Source organism: Branchiostoma floridae, chromosome 4, assembly GCF_000003815.2.
Source record: "Branchiostoma floridae strain S238N-H82 chromosome 4, Bfl_VNyyK, whole genome shotgun sequence".
NCBI classification, from domain to species: Eukaryota; Metazoa; Chordata; class Leptocardii; order Amphioxiformes; family Branchiostomatidae; genus Branchiostoma; species Branchiostoma floridae.
The window spans coordinates 8,992,769-9,010,647 of NC_049982.1; the positions used below are offsets into that span (position 1 = coordinate 8,992,769).

At 42.2% G+C, this 17,879-nt stretch overlaps 2 protein-coding genes across 2 annotated transcripts in view; both read left to right on the plus strand.

Moving 5' to 3' along the window:
- The window catches only part of LOC118413536 (calcium uptake protein 1, mitochondrial-like), a 14,406-nt gene extending 2,502 nt beyond the window's left edge, over positions 1-11,904 (plus strand). The window contains exons 2-13 of the mRNA XM_035817061.1: positions 5,475-5,654; positions 5,797-5,911; positions 6,694-6,853; positions 7,180-7,217; positions 7,509-7,623; positions 7,882-7,964; positions 8,119-8,174; positions 8,480-8,612; positions 9,108-9,254; positions 9,571-9,688; positions 10,078-10,167; positions 10,565-11,904. Of these exons, the coding sequence (XP_035672954.1) occupies positions 5,485-5,654; positions 5,797-5,911; positions 6,694-6,853; positions 7,180-7,217; positions 7,509-7,623; positions 7,882-7,964; positions 8,119-8,174; positions 8,480-8,612; positions 9,108-9,254; positions 9,571-9,688; positions 10,078-10,167; positions 10,565-10,719 (1,380 nt within the window). The 5' untranslated portion in view covers positions 5,475-5,484 and the 3' untranslated portion in view covers positions 10,720-11,904. The remainder of the gene's footprint in view (positions 1-5,474; positions 5,655-5,796; positions 5,912-6,693; positions 6,854-7,179; positions 7,218-7,508; positions 7,624-7,881; positions 7,965-8,118; positions 8,175-8,479; positions 8,613-9,107; positions 9,255-9,570; positions 9,689-10,077; positions 10,168-10,564) is intronic.
- Positions 11,905-11,987: 83 nt separating this feature from the next.
- LOC118413543 lies at positions 11,988-17,876 on the plus strand. Its single transcript, XM_035817069.1, has 12 exons — positions 11,988-12,254; positions 12,454-12,642; positions 13,034-13,150; positions 13,537-13,631; positions 14,197-14,349; positions 14,972-15,173; positions 15,513-15,691; positions 16,065-16,193; positions 16,619-16,784; positions 17,031-17,215; positions 17,454-17,550; positions 17,767-17,876. Exons 1-12 carry the CDS (start codon positions 12,188-12,190, stop codon positions 17,874-17,876), a joined length of 1,689 nt encoding a protein of 562 aa, XP_035672962.1. The 5' UTR covers positions 11,988-12,187.
- The last annotated feature ends 3 nt before the right edge of the window (positions 17,877-17,879 follow it).

Sequence of the window (17,879 nt, forward strand, 5' to 3'; positions counted from 1 at the left end):
CTGTAAATTCCTCCCTACCCATCCATCTTTCCGGTCTACTGGTTCGTGTGGTTGGAAAATCTCTTATAATCCCTGATTTTTGCTGAATATGAAGAGGCAGTGTCTTTCCCCCATGTGAATTTGAACTGCGTCCCCTTTAGCGTAGCTTATACAACTATTCAATAACTTACGGGGAGTTTCCAACCACCCCTCTCACCTTCATTCCATCTCCATCATGTCACTTTTACTCTGCTCTCGAAACGTTCCCTACGTTGAAGTTAAACATGTTTTATGACATGTGCTATGCGTTCCGCCGCCGCCGACACATCACCACACGAAATCAACTTTGAGAAACTGAATTTGTGCCAGGAAACGAAGCGATTTATTTCTATAGCAGAAATTACTCTTGTCACCTACCTGAATTGAAAGTAACATTGAATGTCTTTGGTTGGTGATTGTGCGATGTGTTTGTCACTTTTCCAACAGTATGGAATAATTAGCGTTTGATACGAAGTCCTATCTAAAATGTCGTATTGCATATACCAATTATTTTCGCATCATTATGGATTTGCCAATCACCTGCAGTAAAGGCGAAATACATGTACGAGGCGTATATGTTTGTTTCTATTCCACCTGACTGATACATTTGATGCCAGATGACGTAAACAGTGCTACTCAATTCTATGTCGGCTTTTCCACTCATCTAACACCATTGAACAGTTTGTGCTTAAGTCTCACTTCTACCGCGATAACTATTTCAAAAACCTCTAGAGGCGCCTGTGTATATAGATCGCTATGTTAGTAATAATTGACAATTAACAGGACCCACCAGTACCGCTGTCATACCGTCATCATTATGCATTAGCATGAAAGTTCACCTGAATTGGTAAAATACATCATGAAGAGATAAACTGTTCTCCACACACTTTACGTTGGAGAGTGTTGATTATCTGGGTACCGAGCAGGACTAGTTTTTCATATTGATGTCTATATTTTATCGTCCTTTCAGATTTCTAGCCTATAGGCCTATTGAATGCATTCAGAATTTTAACACTTAAGATGTTATGTAAGTAGGGTTTTAACGATTCTTTTTAACCACACAACGTTATAAGTTTTTAAGCAAGTCTCCAGTAACGCGTGTACCCGTATGTAAATGCCATCATAATTCAGACTTGATGTTTCTAGTCTGCCAAGTGGTATAATGAATAAAGATTTCATTGATAGCTTTCTGAAAAGTTTTTGGTAACTGAGACAGCTACAACGTGGCGCACTAACCTGCTCACAGCCGGGACGGGGGGCGATATTGACTTCCGAAATTTGACCCATTACTGACGTCACAGCACAGAAAGTGTTCGTAGCGATTGTGTCACACAGTTAAAGAAGACTGAGCGAGTCACTTCACTGAGTCCAATTTTTTAGTCGAAGAACAGTTTATCTCTTTACAACTATCGCTATCTGTAGGTATGTTGGCAGTTGAAGATCAAGGGGGTTTAGCCTCCTTGGTAAGACTGAACAGTCGGAAGTAAAAACGCATTTGGATTATAGGCAGTGTAGTAGCACCTCCTCGGTCTCGTTCCAATGGTTAATTCCCTGTGTTCATGATGGATCAATATCCTCGCTGAACAGCACAAACTCATACTTATAACATTGTCAATAATTTGCCATCCTTAATCCATCCGTTAAATGTCACGTCAAAGCCTTCTCCCGCCCTCTGCATAATAGATGAACTCGGCGGAGTGTGAGGAATTTGTTTTCATTCCGGTAGGCATGATGGTAGCCTTGAGAAACCGCAATTTCATGGATCACTCTGTCACCTCCAACCCCAAAGTCTTGATCAAGGTTATACCTCATGGTGACAGCACCTTACAGCGCAGCACTTTATATAATCTCCAAGCGAATCTTTCGGTGGCATGAGATAGTATCGATTAAGCTTGGGAAGGGGTTTCGCCGGCAGAGCAGTTTCATTCCATGATGAATGAAACTCCTGTGCTGGCTTAACTCTTTCCCAAGCTTAATTGATACGATCTCATGCCACCGCAAGATCTGCTTGGAGATTACACTTTATATAAATGGAGCGGACTAAACCGCCAGATAACCGACAAGCTGCGACCGTGAACCGTGCGGCTCCGGCCGTCGTACTGAGCCTTACACTCAATAGTTTATCGACAGTGGAGAAATGGAATGTATACGTGGATCTATCCGGCCACAGCAGGATATACACATCAACGTCGGTGCCAGCTAGAGTGTATTATTACGCCTGCCGTGATCATTCAGGCAACGATTTATGCACGCATTCAAGCAAGCAATGCCTCTGGAATCCCGCAACCTATTCATTACCGACATTGCTGTCAGCGCCCATGTCTCGGGAGAAAAGAGTAGATCTATTTTCGTTAACATTAATTTTCTAGTTCACAAACGCAGCCAAAAGTTAAACACGGTTATCCCCTTTGTATCCATTTTGGCAAGGTCTGTAACGACTTCGGTGAATATCTCTTCACCGGAACATTGGTGGGAATAAAGAAAAAAAAATGAAAGGAAATGGAAGTTTGCATGCTGAAGAGGAAAGCGAGAAACTACGATTAAGACAGGAACAAAGAGGATAGAAAGGAGACAAAGCACAAGCACAAGAGAAAACTTTTGAAATGCCATAGAGGTGGAGGAAATGGAACAGATACATACTAGACGGAAACCGATGGGGAGCAAAGAAGCAGAACTTGTCGATATAACAGGGGAAGGCTCGTGATTGTGTCTGAACCCAGCGACCATGGCCTTCATTCCTGAACAACGTTTTACAATCATCACCACATACATGTATGTCATTCATCGTAAGTGCCTCTGGCATAAGGTAGGCTGCGAGAGGAGCGGATTTACGGACTGAAGCCTGATTGCCTGCAAGTCACGTCTGGCAAGCGCCACTAATCAACCAGGCGATGAGTTTAGGCGCCAAACAAACAAGAGTTCGTAGACCTCAGGCCTGCATGAAATGTATTGGGTTTCTGTAGACCTATTGTGTATTTTTGCCTTTTTGTCTGTGGTACGTGGTTGGAAAAATGAGCTTTTTACTGTGTTGGTTGTGCACCATGCAAAAGTCTGACTCTGAAATTCCATTTTCTGAATTTGTAAGTTTGGACAGGGATGAACATTACTTATTTTGGATTTCTTAAGTATGTAACCAACCACAGTACTTTGAAGTTGTTGAGACGCTACCTTTTTTTGTCTCAGATGGCCCATGCACATGTAGTTACTCTGTCACATGATATACTAATATCTTCCTATTTCAATGTACTGACCTAATGCAGCTGCTAAGTCTCCTTGGTTTGTGTTCTTCCAATGATATTCATTAAAGATTTATTTCTGGGGTGTTATTCACTTGACATCGGAATGTTACTCGCATAATTTGACCAATGATACTTTTATCTGTAGTTCCATAGACATTAGACAACATGAATAGTGGTAGCCCCCATGCAGCAGCAACAGTTAGTCCCCAGGGTGGTATGATATTTTCATTCAATCCATCCAACCCAAACCTAAATCTCCTGTAGTATCTAAGCCAAATTTAACAGCATAATTTACTATGAAAAATGTCCTTGTCAATCCCATTTATAGATGGCAAGCTGCTGGCAATGGAAGCTTTGAAAAGTTCAGAAGCTGTTGTAGTCAAAGCAAACACCCAGCAAACATCCCCACAAACCAATGAGCAGTTGCTTAGAAGGGGAATTTCATCATATATTTGCCGCGACAAAATGCAACAAACGATACTGAATTTAAAACAGAACAAAGCTAAGCCTCCACCACTTAACCCTGCCTGTACCATAGATTAAGCAGGCCCAAAAACCAAGCGAATATGACTAGCCCAAAACAACAAATTACCTGTATACAGTATGGAAATGGCATTACCAAAGAAACAAAAAGAAACACAGGACAAATCATACACATACCTTTCTCTTATGCCCACACTCTATACAGTTCTCCTCCACATTAGAAAATTGCATCTTCTTCTGTTTCAGTTCAAGTTCAACCATGATTGCCAACAGGGTAAAGGAACTTGTACCGGAACTTAAAACTCAGTACTATACAGCTCTAGAAACACCACAAAGAGTAATAAGCAAACTCCAATTATACCTGACCAACAGATATATAATCTGGCACACTCCCGTCATCTGGCAAACTGTCAGTGCCACTAAGTAACCTGATACATTGAAGGTGGCCCAGGCCAGATGATGGTTCTACACCCAACCATAATCTGTTTTTAAAACCAAGCAGATATTGGGAGGATGCCCCAACCACACTAAAACAGGGTCAACCAATACAGTATCAAGTTCAAGCACTAGGAGGCCCAAAATCAAACCTGACCACCAGGACACCACAAACAACTCACGTACCAAATGGCAACACAATGGCACCTTGCGTTCCGGAGATACAGCGCACGCCCCGTGCCCGCACAAAAGGTAACCTAAAATGTCAAGTTCAAGCACCAAGGGCGCCAAAATCAAAATTGAGCATTATTCAGCCACCGCCGACACATGTGCCAAATATCATCGCGCCAGCACCAGCCGTCCGGAAACACCCCTCCCGGACACAAAATTCGACCTGCCGGGTCAAGTTCAAACGCGACAAGGCCCAAAGTCAATCCTAGGCAACAGGCAACAACCCCCCACCCATGCACCAAAAATCGTCGCAATCGCGCGTATCGTTCCGGACACACAGCGCCAAAAGTGCCCCAAAAACACCAAAAATGCCACCTTCAATGTCAAGGTCAAGCGCCAGGAGGCCCAAAATCACACCTGAGTGTCAGGCTACCACCCCCAACCCACGTACCAAAAATCGTTGTGCTCGCACCATCCGTTCACGAGATACAGCGCCCTACATCCCCGGCTACCGAAAAGTTTCCACCAGCATCAAAACCATACCTGCATACATGCAGGTAATCAGTCAGCGATCACAACGGTGTCCAGCAATACAAGAAACCCAATAAGTACCGACTGCACCTTGCTAGATATCTCCATGCTCTCAAGAACATGTCGCTTTCTCTTACCACAAATGGTCATTTATATACAGGTAACATTTGTGTGGCTTCACAGTCTGCTTACATCGACGATAAGCTCACACACTGACTTCATTATATGGATGACCTCCGCGTGCGTATCAATTTATGAGAAACGTTTACAGATATTCTGTAAATTGTAGGAAGATGCTGCAAAATGTGAACTGTAATTTGCAAAAAGCAATATCTGAAAGGAAAAGCGAATGCAAATATCGTCAATTCAAAGTCAAAAAAGAAAGTGTCAAAGAACATATACACAAATATGGAATGTATTGCTGGCACACCATGTTATGCGTGTTTAGGCATTTGACCAACCTACCTGACAACTTTTGTCAGTCTTTCTTCTGGCATGCTCTCATCAGTTCAAGTTGAGGTGCTGAAAGGATGTCATCCATATAATACTATCAACATGGACTAACCTTTCTTTGCCTTGCTATCTTTTCATTTCCAGGATAATCAAAATGCTGAAAAGATGCATCCAGGCAAGACACCTGCTTCTTCGCGCTGTGTATGTGCACAACAAGTACCTCAGCACCGCTGCGAGAGGGAGAACCCGGGCATTGTATAGACCAACTTTGCTTCTTGGAGGGGCGGTCGCGATAGCTGGAACAGCCTTTCTAAGTTGGAGAAGGTAGGACCAGATCGTTATTGAAATTCCACTTTATACCAAGGTCGTATTGCCCTGTCCACACATGGAAGAAAATATTGGTGAAAAATAGATGATCCTTCAGTGATAAATCCTTTGATTTGTGGCGTACTTTTCGTTTCCATAGAAAGCTGCAAGCAGCAGAAGAAGATAGGAAGAACGGGACAGCAGATAAGACAGCTTCAGGAGAAGATGACGAACTTCAGGGGAAGAAGAAGAGACCGACCTTCAAAGATAGGAAGGTTAGATAAAAACGTTATTAGAGGCGACACATAAATCATGTCTAGCTGTGGAGAGTGTGCTTACCTTTCACGAGTAGGTGAGGGGATTATTCCCTCTGACGTTCAGATGTTTTACTGTAGTGGGTTATTTTTTCACGACGAGCCAATATCCGATTTCTGACCTTTTGTGACATTCTAAGAATTCTCAAGCGCACTGACGATATTGGGTATGTAAACTTCAGCATTTCCCTTTATCTGCGTGAAATAGCCGTAGTGTAATGTACTGATATGGAAGCATTAAATGTCTCCTTTCCATCACCGACGGTCGGGCGACTAAAGGTAATTGGTATGGAGTCTATGGGAAGAGCCTGGAGACCATCGCTTTAAGTGACTGAAGAAAGTCGTCTTCGCAACACAACCTTATTCAATTCTTCAGTAAACGTTTCGACGATAATCTGTCGCCTTCACCATTACAATTTTTTTTACCGGTGAAGGCGACAGAAGGTCGTCGAAACGTTTACTCAAGAATAATAGAAGGTTGTGTAACGAAGAAGACTTTGTTCAATTGATCTACCAACCTGATGAAAATATTTACGAACGTTTCAAGTGACCTTTCAATCATCCCCTTAATCCTTCAATGGTCTCCCAATGATATTTGAATGATTTCAATGACAAACGTCTTTTGGTTGCTCACCGGCTACCCCGTGGTCGTCATTCTGTGTACAAATTAAAAAACATATAGGTAACGACTAAGGCGTACTTGTTTAAGAGACATTGTAAATATCAATACTTTTTAACCACAGGTGATCGAATATGAGAACAGAATCCGGTCCTTCTCCAACCCGGACAAGATCTTCCGGTACTTCGCGACGCTGAGCGTGATCTCGGACGGGCACTCGGAGGTCTACATGACGCCGCAGGACTTCCTCAGGTCCATCACGCCCGGGGAGATGCAGCCAGAAGGTTAGGGGGACCAGGGCGTTTTGCTCAAACGTTTATCGTTGTAATCGGTGTTTGTATGGGTTCACTGACCTGTAACATCTACAAGAGAAAGACAGCAACTGATAGCTTTGTATGTTTATAAAATCAGCTATCAAATAGTTAAATCAGAATTTTTTTCTATATTTTTATGTTTGCACTGTAATGCTCTACCATAACAGCATCTTTCAGATCTTTCTTGCATGATATAGAGCTTAGTATAATCCCCATGCCTTTGTCCAACAAATATTTAACAAGAAACGAAGTATTCTGAAGACGTTTAATGTTTGTTTGTGACCATTATTCTGTAGGTCTGGGTCTGGATCAGTTCATGCATATCCGAAAGGAGGTACGAAAATATATCAGATACAATATCCCGAAGTGTCTTTTATTTTACCAAAATCTTTTTTTGTGCTTTACTACTTTAGTCATCTAGCTGTTTAGGCTTTAAAACTCAGTTCGTACTGATCAAAAGACGACGGTGAGATTTTGACACATGAAAGAAAATGATGAAGTTGAAATATAGCTTGATGCTGTTTAAATTGTAGATGTTTTTAAAAGACGTGTTTGCCCAATTAAGCAATGTTGATAGATTCAACTAGTCACATCCAAAGAATTGTATGTGACTTCCTACTTGCAGGATGTTGGCGAGGTGGTGAGCGTGAAGTGTTCCTCCCCGGACATCTTCTCCAAACTCGGCAACAACGGGCTCATCAACTTCACGGACTACATCTTTCTACTCACCGTGCTCACCAGTAAAATATCTTTGTTTTGTTTTTTATAAGATATACGGTCTCCATACACTAGTCACAACGATACAATCTACAGAGTATAGTCTAGCCAGGCGGTCACTACAGACAGGATTGTTTACACTTGCATCAAATGGAACAGTTATCTAAGGGACCACCATAAAGTGTTGGCCTGTTGGCCACGTATGTAAAGGTGGTAGCAAGTTTGACTGTGGTGTTTAAATGTTTTTGGTAGGCTAGTAACACCATATCCTTCCCACCCAGCTCCCAGGCGGAACTTTGAGGTGACTTTCAGAGTCTACGACATGGACGGAGACGGCCACCTATCTCATGACGAGTTCCTTAAGGTTAGTGCTTAATTAAGCTGTCGTAATCTCAGAACAAAAATTCTGCCATTCAGTTTTATGATACCTTCGTTTTGTAACAACTAGCACTGCTTACATGACTATACTATTATTTCAGTGTTAGTATTAGTACATAAAAAACTGTTCTTCCCCTCAGGTGGAGAACTTCGCCTTCCGGAACACCACTACCGGCATGAAGCACTCAGAGCGTAGGTAAGTGCTGTATCCTGGGTTAAGCATACCGACGTCAACAATGCATTCGATACGTTAAGTAGATAAGCTTCATGTAAAACAAATATTCTATTGAGGAACTTTGACAAATGCAGCCGACTTAGGCAGATATGTCTGGTAAAATGTCATACGCATGTTGGTATTCCCTCATTTCTCATTTTGTGGTATCCCACAAATTACATGATGGAGATCAAGTTATCATTAGTAATAACGTATGACATTACAGTGAGAAAGATCTAAGAGCATGATTGGGCTATAATGATGGCTTTTATCTTATCATTTGACAGTGCCGTTGATAAGGACGGAATGGGGAGCTCCTTGGCTATGTACTTCTTTGGGCCTCACCTGAACCAACGACTCACGCTGCAGAAGTTTCTGGACTTCCAGGAGAAGGTGCAGGATGCTGTGCTGAAGCTGGAGGTGAGGTTCCCAGTCTTGCCGTGAATCGTACAATGCTAATGTCATCGTATCCACTTCTAGTATTTGATGTATGGAATGAGACATCGTGTTTATGCAGCAACAGATATACTATATTTATATCGTGTACAAGAACGTGGATAACGTTTTGCGGCAGTCTTTGCAGTGAATCTTACAATGCTAAAATCCTTTCATCGCAGCCACTACTAATTAATTGATGTATGAAATGAGATATCGTGGTTGTGCACGTAAAATGTGCATTAGGATTCTGCGAGTGTGCGTGTTGGAACGGTCACAGATTATGGACTTTCTAATGGCAATTAGTGTAGCAGCCATGGACGTGAGCTTCAATGTTACCGCTAACGACCCTGTGTATGACAGGAATAGCTTAAATGATACCACTAATCATCGGCCTATGTATGAAAGGAATAGCTTCAAATCTTTTGCTACTTAGTATATGACAATTTACCTTTCGAATTCAACATTCGTCCACTGTAGTTCGATCGTTGTGAGCCGGATCACAGAAGCGGACTGATTTCTATCAGGGAGTTCTGCTACTCGCTGCTGATGTACTCAGGTCTTTCTGATAACAAGAAAAAGAAAATGGTGGCCAGGGTCAAAAAACACATTGAGGACAAACCACACGTAAGTTCGTGTCACCGAAATGTGTAAGACGTTTTGTATAAGTATAACGCACAGCTTACATTTAGATGACCTATCTTACAATGTCGTCTTTGGGTATCCATGGTACTGTTATTGATTTTTCACTTCGTCTTGAAGTATATGTTGTGACGCTTCACATATGAAACACCTAATGTACCTCGGGTGTAATATTTATATAAACTCAACACAAAGAAGTTTGGAGATCATATTTACATAATCACTATACAAATCATAAGGTGTTACGTAGTCGTATACTAGTATTTTGTATATAAATCTTGTTTATTCTGGTATTTTACAGGCACCCCCAGGCGTGTCGTTTGACGACTTCCGTAACCTGTTCCTGGCGCTGCAGCACCTGCACGACATCGACATCGCGCTGACGTTTTTCCACGCAGCAGGGGCGCCGCTGGACCCGAGTGAGTCACTTGGTCTGGTCAACTCTATGGTATCCTGCGAAATTCGGCTGTTTTGTCAGGAAAAAAATTGTCTTAGATCCTTGTCGGTGGTTGGCTTTCAGTTCGTACATGACTTAAAAGTTCTATAGAACCAAAACCGCACGACGAATGTGACCTCGTCGTTAAAAAATAACAACAACAGAACAGTCAATGAATGTTATCCATCATTAAGAAAACAGTTTTCTCTCTCAAAATAAAGAACTTGAAATATTCAAGTCTAAAACCTTTAGCTTGGAGCAAAAAATCTACATAGTAACACATCAACACGCCTGGTTAATTAAGGTTGGTAACAGACATTAACCAATATGGGTAAAGGTATTCGCTAACTGTACAACATTTCTTTTTTCCAGCTACCCTGACACACGTCGCCAAAACCGTAGCGGCTGTCGAACTGGCTGATCACATCATGCAAATTTGTTTTAAACTATTCGACGAAAACGGTCAGTGGAAAAAGTTTCCATTCAGTTAGATTCATTTTATTACATTGCCAATATATTTCCCCACGAGTACCCCTAACGTGTGAATACAAGCTAATGTAGTTATTCCTAACAGATCAATCATGCATTACGTTCTAGTGGAATCGGTCCAACAGATAGAATTAGGTCGTCGTGGCTATCAATAGTGTCGTTATTGATGTGACCATAAAAGGCCATAATCAAAGCTGACGTCCAATATACGATATATACACCTAGGGGTACATTTATCGGCTTTAGGAGTCTATACATCAAGTACAAAACGATGGACGTCCTCGTGAGATACGGTTGAAGTATTTCAGACGTGAGTCTTCTCAATGCTATCAGGTTTTATTGATTTTTTTTATTCATTCGCCCTTCACAGATGACGGAGTGTTGGACGACAGGGAGTTTGTCTCCTTGTTGAAACAGCGCGCCACGCGGGGGCTGACCCGTCACCATGACACCGGAGTGTCCCGGATGTTGTCCGCCATTATCAGGTGTACCAAGCAGGTCTACAGGGAGACATACAGTGACTAGCTAGGGTCTACTGTTAGCGGTGTCTTATTGGGGAAATGTTGTTTTATGGGGTGGGTATTAAGAATCGATGATGCGTTAAGTTATTTACATTGTTTTTATGTATAATGTAATTAATACAAAAGGTAAAGATGAAGTTAGTCCCAAAGACAAAATACAACAAGATGGGTTTTCATACAAAGGCATTGTACCTCACAGTGTAGTAGTTCCCTTATAATAAGATTTCAAGAAATTCAGAAGATGAAATTGACTCGACATTCCTACAGACTCAGATAGATAGCCCATGGTTGAAGAAAGATTTTGAAATCATCAGTCTGAATTTTCACATGTAAGAATAAAAAGAATCATTATGATACAATGTACATAAAAGATTCATGATTACTCTCATCTTTATACGTATCTGCGTTGCGAAATAAAATAGATAGTATCCGATTCGTAGAGAAAAATAAGATTATAATGTGACTACAATCATAGCATTACAATCAAGCTTTCAACATTCCGAAAGACCAGACAGCTTAGATGTTTTCAAATATTGCTCCCTCACATCTCTTAGACATTTTAAAGTCATGAACCGGCTATGGGTATGTTATAACGCGATGTAGGCGGATACATACTACGACCCAGGTAAGTCTAGGTCATGCCAATGGAACATCCTGTCGGTTATGTGAGCAGTGCAGATGAGTATGTGACCTCGTATATGTTGAAAGTTAGTTAAAGAATAAAGCAAGTCCTGGGAACGGACACACCTGCTCACATCGAGTGACATAGGGCTGGGTAAAGGCTCACAAAGAGTTTGCGTCGACACCATATCAATACAACCCGTCACGGTATACACTGACTTTTTGTAAATTTCGAAAGTAATAACCACGTGTTCCATGACTTAAGAGACAGAAGTGGGTTTTCACGGTTGCTGTTGCCAGGAAAGCCAAGTCGATATTTTGGCTTTTGGCAATCCGTGGTGAATATAACGTTGAATATTGTCCCGTTTCTTTTCGGCCTTTGTTTAATTACTACCAGCGTTAAGCATTTTACAGTGCTAGTTTTCACGTATGTTATCTGTAATATATGATGTTACGATCCATTCTTTGGTGCTCTGTCATTGTTGTAGAATTGTAGAACTAGCATTTTATTTGTATACTAAGAATTTGAAGAACTGATTATAGTGAATAAAAAATACACAAATATCAAGCCAGCGTCAGATGCATCATTTTTTCCTACACTTTGACAGATACAATTCAGATACAATCTAAAAGCCAAATGAAAGCCAAGTGTTTTTCGTATGGCCCTTTCTGGCAATGAGGAAATTTGCTTCGCTGTCACATTTAGTGTTTTTCACGATGCCGAAATGCACGAACTCAGCATATGACTAAACCCCATACTGACCCACAACAATTAGTTGCCGATATCATCATATCATCCCTTCATTACTTTGACATACAATACATGTAACAGGTGTGGAGTTAAAGGTGAAATGGCGGTCCCTGCAACTTTTATTTTGGGTATAGCCATTCTGTGCACAGGTGTTACATCTGACAATGGTAAGTTAAACTTCTGATACAGGGTTTTAGAAGACTGACGTACAAAACTTGTGACGTTGCAGAGTATAATCAGGAATTATATTTTTTCAATTAAAGTGTTAGTGTTTGTAAATATAACTGAAATAATGCTAAAATTGTACCATACTTGATAACTGCTTTCAATGCGATAAAAACAACATCATTAACATGTGCCATCCAGTCTGTGGCGGTGATCATTCCGGTACCGCGTCCGGTACCATCGTCGCCACCCCCGGCCCGGGACCCTGTCAGTGGTCCATAGAGGTACCCCGGGGATCCTCTGTACGACTCACGTTCGACATTTTCCACCTTCATGATGGGGACGGTGACGTCATCGTGTACGAACACTGCAATGTTGGAAATCAACTAGGTAAGTTACTTCAAGAAACATTAAAAGACATTAAGTGCCTTATTGATACGTGATATACGGGGTAAAGACAGTAAAATTCCTCTTTCATCATAAAATTGAGACACTGAATTATTATTTCATTGCATCTCATGGCCTAGCAACGTCGACGTCGCCAACTTTTGGCATAATGGACTGCCCAGTTTACCAGAACAGTAAATGGTGACATGCAGCATGAGTGGATTACTTGAAGTTAGATGAATAGGCTATACCACTATGATACCATGCATTCAGAGTGGTGACTTTTGATGCCTATATGTAGAAGTAAGAAAACGTTGGTCACATGATTAGCTGTCTGTTTGTTTGTTTGTTTGTTTGCTTTGGTTCTGACTGATCAATGCTCTACAATCACTAGGAATATTCAAAGGACTCGAGATTCCTCAACCAGTCACTTCTTACAGTAATAAGATGGTGGTAGTCCTGACGTCATCGGGGATCGGTACTGGCACCGGATTCCGTGCTCATTACGAAGGTGACTGTTTTCATTTTAGTCTTGGGTGTTTAGAACTTGTATAGAATACATATATTACTAATCTTGTTTGAGTGCCCAGAGCGGACGCGACATGAATATACATGAAATATACAGAAACTGATCAATGTAACATATGCGATTTTGCTTGTCATCGGCCTGTCCTAATCTTTTTCTGCAGTCCAGCTCTTTGTCGTATTAGCTTGGTTTCAATTGACAATGAAATATCTACGTATACCTGCCAGCAGACATACGTCACTAGCATGATTATGAACTTAAGATATTTCATCATTCCAACACATATTGCGTGAAGGTGAAGATAGCCTAGTGTGGACAAACTCAGTCAGATACAATAATGTTGACATTTATAACAAATCAATACTTTTCAGCTGTCCCTGTTCCCAGAGTCGTCCCAGGCGAGCTGTACAGCATTCCTGATGACCCGTCGCCTATTGACATTAAACAGGGCTGCCTAACGCATACGGTACGCGCCTACATTAGCTGCTTATGTTTTGCCGCCTCTGCCCGGATCTTTTTACATTCTGGTCACACAATGGGCAATCCACACAGCTATAAAAGTTCACTACCAACTGATTTAACACAATAACAGAGCGGACGCGACATGAATATACATGAAATATAGAGACGACGGGCTAACACGTCATATCTAATTCATCCCGCAAAGCCAGCAATAATGGTGCTTAGCGCCGTAAGTGAAACTTGAAAGCCCGCTGACCTTGGTCGTCCTTCAAATTCAATATACCACGTATACATACACAAAGATCAGCTTAAACCACAGCTTGCATTATTGATTACTAATCGATAAAATGATACCCGACTCTATGTACTTACCGAACGATATGCATGTATCTAAATTCCGGACTGATCTAAGAGATTGTTATTATCTATTAAACATTTAAGGACATAACCTTAAACTCTTACATTAAATTCAGCTATGGTAACAATGCCTCGCATCATTTTTGATGTTGAAGAAGTTGGGTGTTAAAGCAATGATGGTGTAAATTGGCTGTGCTAAAATGCTGACACAGGCCGGTGAACGCTGGGCTACAGAAGATAAGAAGCTGCTGAACTGTGTCTGTGGTGGGGATTACCGTGTATGTTATACCGTACGCTGTCTGATGGGCACCTCTGCAGTTATGGGCAAAGACGGGCATTGGGCCTGCCGCAAATACCAGGTGCATGTAAGTTCTTTTGCGCTTATGATAATGTAATACTATTTTCCTGGTCATTTATGGACTAGTTTAAGCCTGGGTGCCATCCTATTAAGTTTATCGGGTCTTCCATATACTCGCCAGCGTTTGTGAGCGAGTGTGTATGGGAATCCCGGAAAACTAGATCTATAGATAGAACGGCACCCAAGCTACACAGGCTAAATGGAGGACTCTCTTGGGCCACCGGTGTGGCACTGCGGGATTCGTTTACTGCGGCACTGTTTTGTTATTTTTGCGATTTTCAAAAATTTTGATATTGTGTAATACGTAAAAGTATGACTTAGACAACAAAATACACAAAACGGAAGAAAATTCGTTCTTTATCTCGTTGAGTCATCTACGAACTCCGCAATGCCGCACTGGTGCCCCAAGAGTCCACCTTTAGCCACAACCTATAATACAAAACTGCCAAGTCCTTTGTACTACAAGTGGAACATTGAGTCAGTGATATACAAAATGGAAAGTTCTGGTAAAAAAGGTTACTCCAGCTCTCTAGTTCCCATTAAAAATCTGATTGTCATGTTCTAAGAATGGGGAAACACCTTGGATATGGTGCTTGCAAATACAATGCCTATGGTTTGGCTTACTTTAGGAAAAACAACGTGCAAACATCCCCGGGCAAGCGAAATTTGTCCCGGTACCTCTAATCGTGCATGCTGTCGTTGGATTGGTCAACTGGTCTCTAGGCAACGCCTTTGAGGAGCCTGACCCTCAGCAGCAGATTCTGGCCGATCTGCAGGCGCTGGACAACAGGCTGGACGATCTGCACGGACAACTGGACTCGCTCCAGACCGGTGAGTGGCTTGACGGCAATGCTGATGGGCCTTGTTTCTTGAACCAATTGCAATGGACCATCTTGTCGTCTAATGTCTTCATATTTTTCCTTATCATTTGTTGTCTTGATGGTGCTTTATTGGTCTTCATATCTGGTCTCTTACATCCATCTTAACGTTTTCTTTCCTATTGATATATCCTCATCCATTGAACCTTCCAGATGGAAGATACTTCACACATCAATGGCAACGATGTATAACCAGCATTTACGTCCTGATTCAGTACGTCCTGACGTACGTACTTGATGTCGGGGATTTTCAGTACAATGCGTTTAACGATTAGTGTGTCTACTCCAATAGGTCAGGACTGGGCGGTGGGCGCTACCCTGTACGCTCATGCCGAGCAGAGACTGCGGGACACGCTGGACTACCTCACCAATGTCCTTTATGTGGACCCGGCGGGACAGATGCAGCCGAGCGCCGCCGCGCATCAGTGGGCGGACACGGTCCTATCAACGGGACAGGACGGTCTGTTCTCGGTAAGTTTTCATCTGATCACCAGCCTTTCTTGGTCTTCGGAGTTTCCTTGACGACTGTGATAATAAGCTTCTACAGTCACCCGACCAAGTAATACCACTCACTGAAACATTTATCTGTAGTCCAAGGAGAGGCCGGGGCAGCTAGGGACAAGTTTAGATAGACACTGTTGGCCACACGGGCAACTTTGTTTTGCTTTCACAACATTGCTGTTGCTCATGCATCCTTTGATTGATAGATAAGACCACCTAGAATCTTCACTTCGTCAGCTTTTTGTGTGAACCTTGTTCACATCCATACCAGCTATGCTGCTGTCATATCCCGCATTTAACATTGAAAAAAGTTCATCATCAAAGTTATTTTTTCTGCTCACAGGTACTGAACAGGTTCCATGACATGGTGGTCGGCTCCTCGGGCCTGTTCGGCACCAAGTCCCTCCTGCTGACGTACGACGCCACGTTGGTGTCAACCACTCCCAGGGACAGCGTGGCCTACTGGAACAAGGTAATCTTAGTTAAACAAATCCTAGTTAAACAAATAAAGTGAAAGTGAAAGTACAACTAAAAGAGCATTCTTACACAGTGATGAGATGAAGGGAGTTATAGACTTGCAATTGGCCACGTTTGGAACCTCGTTCTTCACACTGAAGCAGTGAAACCTAGATTCAAGGCAAAGTAGAACCAGAATGTGACAGTCAACGAAACGGCGGCTGTTGCAACACCTTGGCTGTTAATAAAGGGCTTTGTGACTTATTCTTACAAATCTTGATAAGAGTAACTGAATAAATTTGTTACACGCAATAAAAACAAAATGTATTGATAGCGCACAGCCGTGTCTAGATCTAACTTTGCAAACTGATTTGACGATGACATGCACACTCTATTGATACTGACAGGCTTACCCGTTTCTTGATTTTTCCCCAACTCCAGCTGCTGTGGTTCTATGAGTACACCTACTCCCTCCAGGTGGCCGGGTACTCCGCCTGGTCCACGGCGCTGAACGTGAAGGGAAGGCAGGACGAGACATCAGCCGTGATGGCACGGGCGCGGGGGAAGCTCAGCGAGCAGGCCTGCTTTCTTGAGATGTACCTTAGGGGTGAGCAGGGAGACAAGTTACGCGTTAAGATAGAACATTGCTACTAAGAAGCTAAGTCTCTGCTAATGATCTGATTACAAGAGTAGACATTCGTGGAGCTTCTCCTAGTATACTGGGTAGCGATCGTCGAGATCACTTTAGATATGTGTATTGAACAAAAAAGAACAGAAAAACGTTCTTTGTTGGTTTTATCTAAATTAGTAAGGCAAATATATTAAACATTTTTATTTTCGTTCCTTCCGTTAGAATGGCCGGCCGGTACTTACGGACTACCCATGACCAACACCGGGTGTCCCGTGGCAACGAACGTCACCTGGGAAACCGGGTCTCGTTTCCAGGATACCAGCGGGTACAACGAGTGGTCAGACGGCCTTCATTTCCCGACAGACACCTTCCACAGTGGCAACATGCGACAGGAGTTCTGTATGAAGGTATGGTTTAACTTCATGCTGTCATGTTGAATGCCGTATTGGCCATTTGTTTGAGAAGCAGACTGGTACTCACTGGCTCAGTAAATTATTTGCTTGCTTTCTTGTTCCTCTTTACCTAATGCTTCCTTTACAGTCCTTATTCAATTAAGGGTTAGCTGGTGTCATAATATGCAACTTAAAATAAATTCCCAAATTTAGATGACAAGTCTTTATCCAGAGATGTCTTTCTTCTCCTAAGACTTCCAGCGAAGGCGGAAGTGGGCAGTGGCCGGCGGGGAACTACTGTATTTTCAAGAGGGGAGCGTGTCCTGACGGTATGCATGCGTTTTGTCAACGTATTCATGTTATATTTCCCCTTATCAGCTTTGTATTTGACCTGTGTTTTCATAGTCACAGAAATCAGTTCACACTGGCTAAGCATGTCATGTTTGACCAGTGGGTCTACAAATCATAAGTTAAGCATGTAATGCCCCGCAGTCTAGGCGCAGTCACATATTCACACTTATCAATTTCAAGATTTACTTCTTTCTTCTTCTTCCCTGACACCTCAGGGTTCCTCGAAGGCCACATCACGTGGGACGACCTAGACGTGTTCAATGATAACGAGATTTCGGGCGCACTGCCTGATGGGGTTTATTACGCCAACACGGAGATCCACTAATTT

Coding starts and splice junctions, on each gene's coding strand:
- LOC118413543 (XM_035817069.1), top strand. CDS start 12,188: ATGGCGGTCCCTGCAACTTTTATTTTGGGTATAGCCATTCTGTGCACA. Junction 13,151..13,536: donor ATTCCGTGCTCATTACGAAG/GTGACTGTTTTC, acceptor AATACTTTTCAG/CTGTCCCTGTTCCCAGAGTC. Junction 17,551..17,766: donor TATGCATGCGTTTTGTCAAC/GTATTCATGTTA, acceptor CTGACACCTCAG/GGTTCCTCGAAGGCCACATC.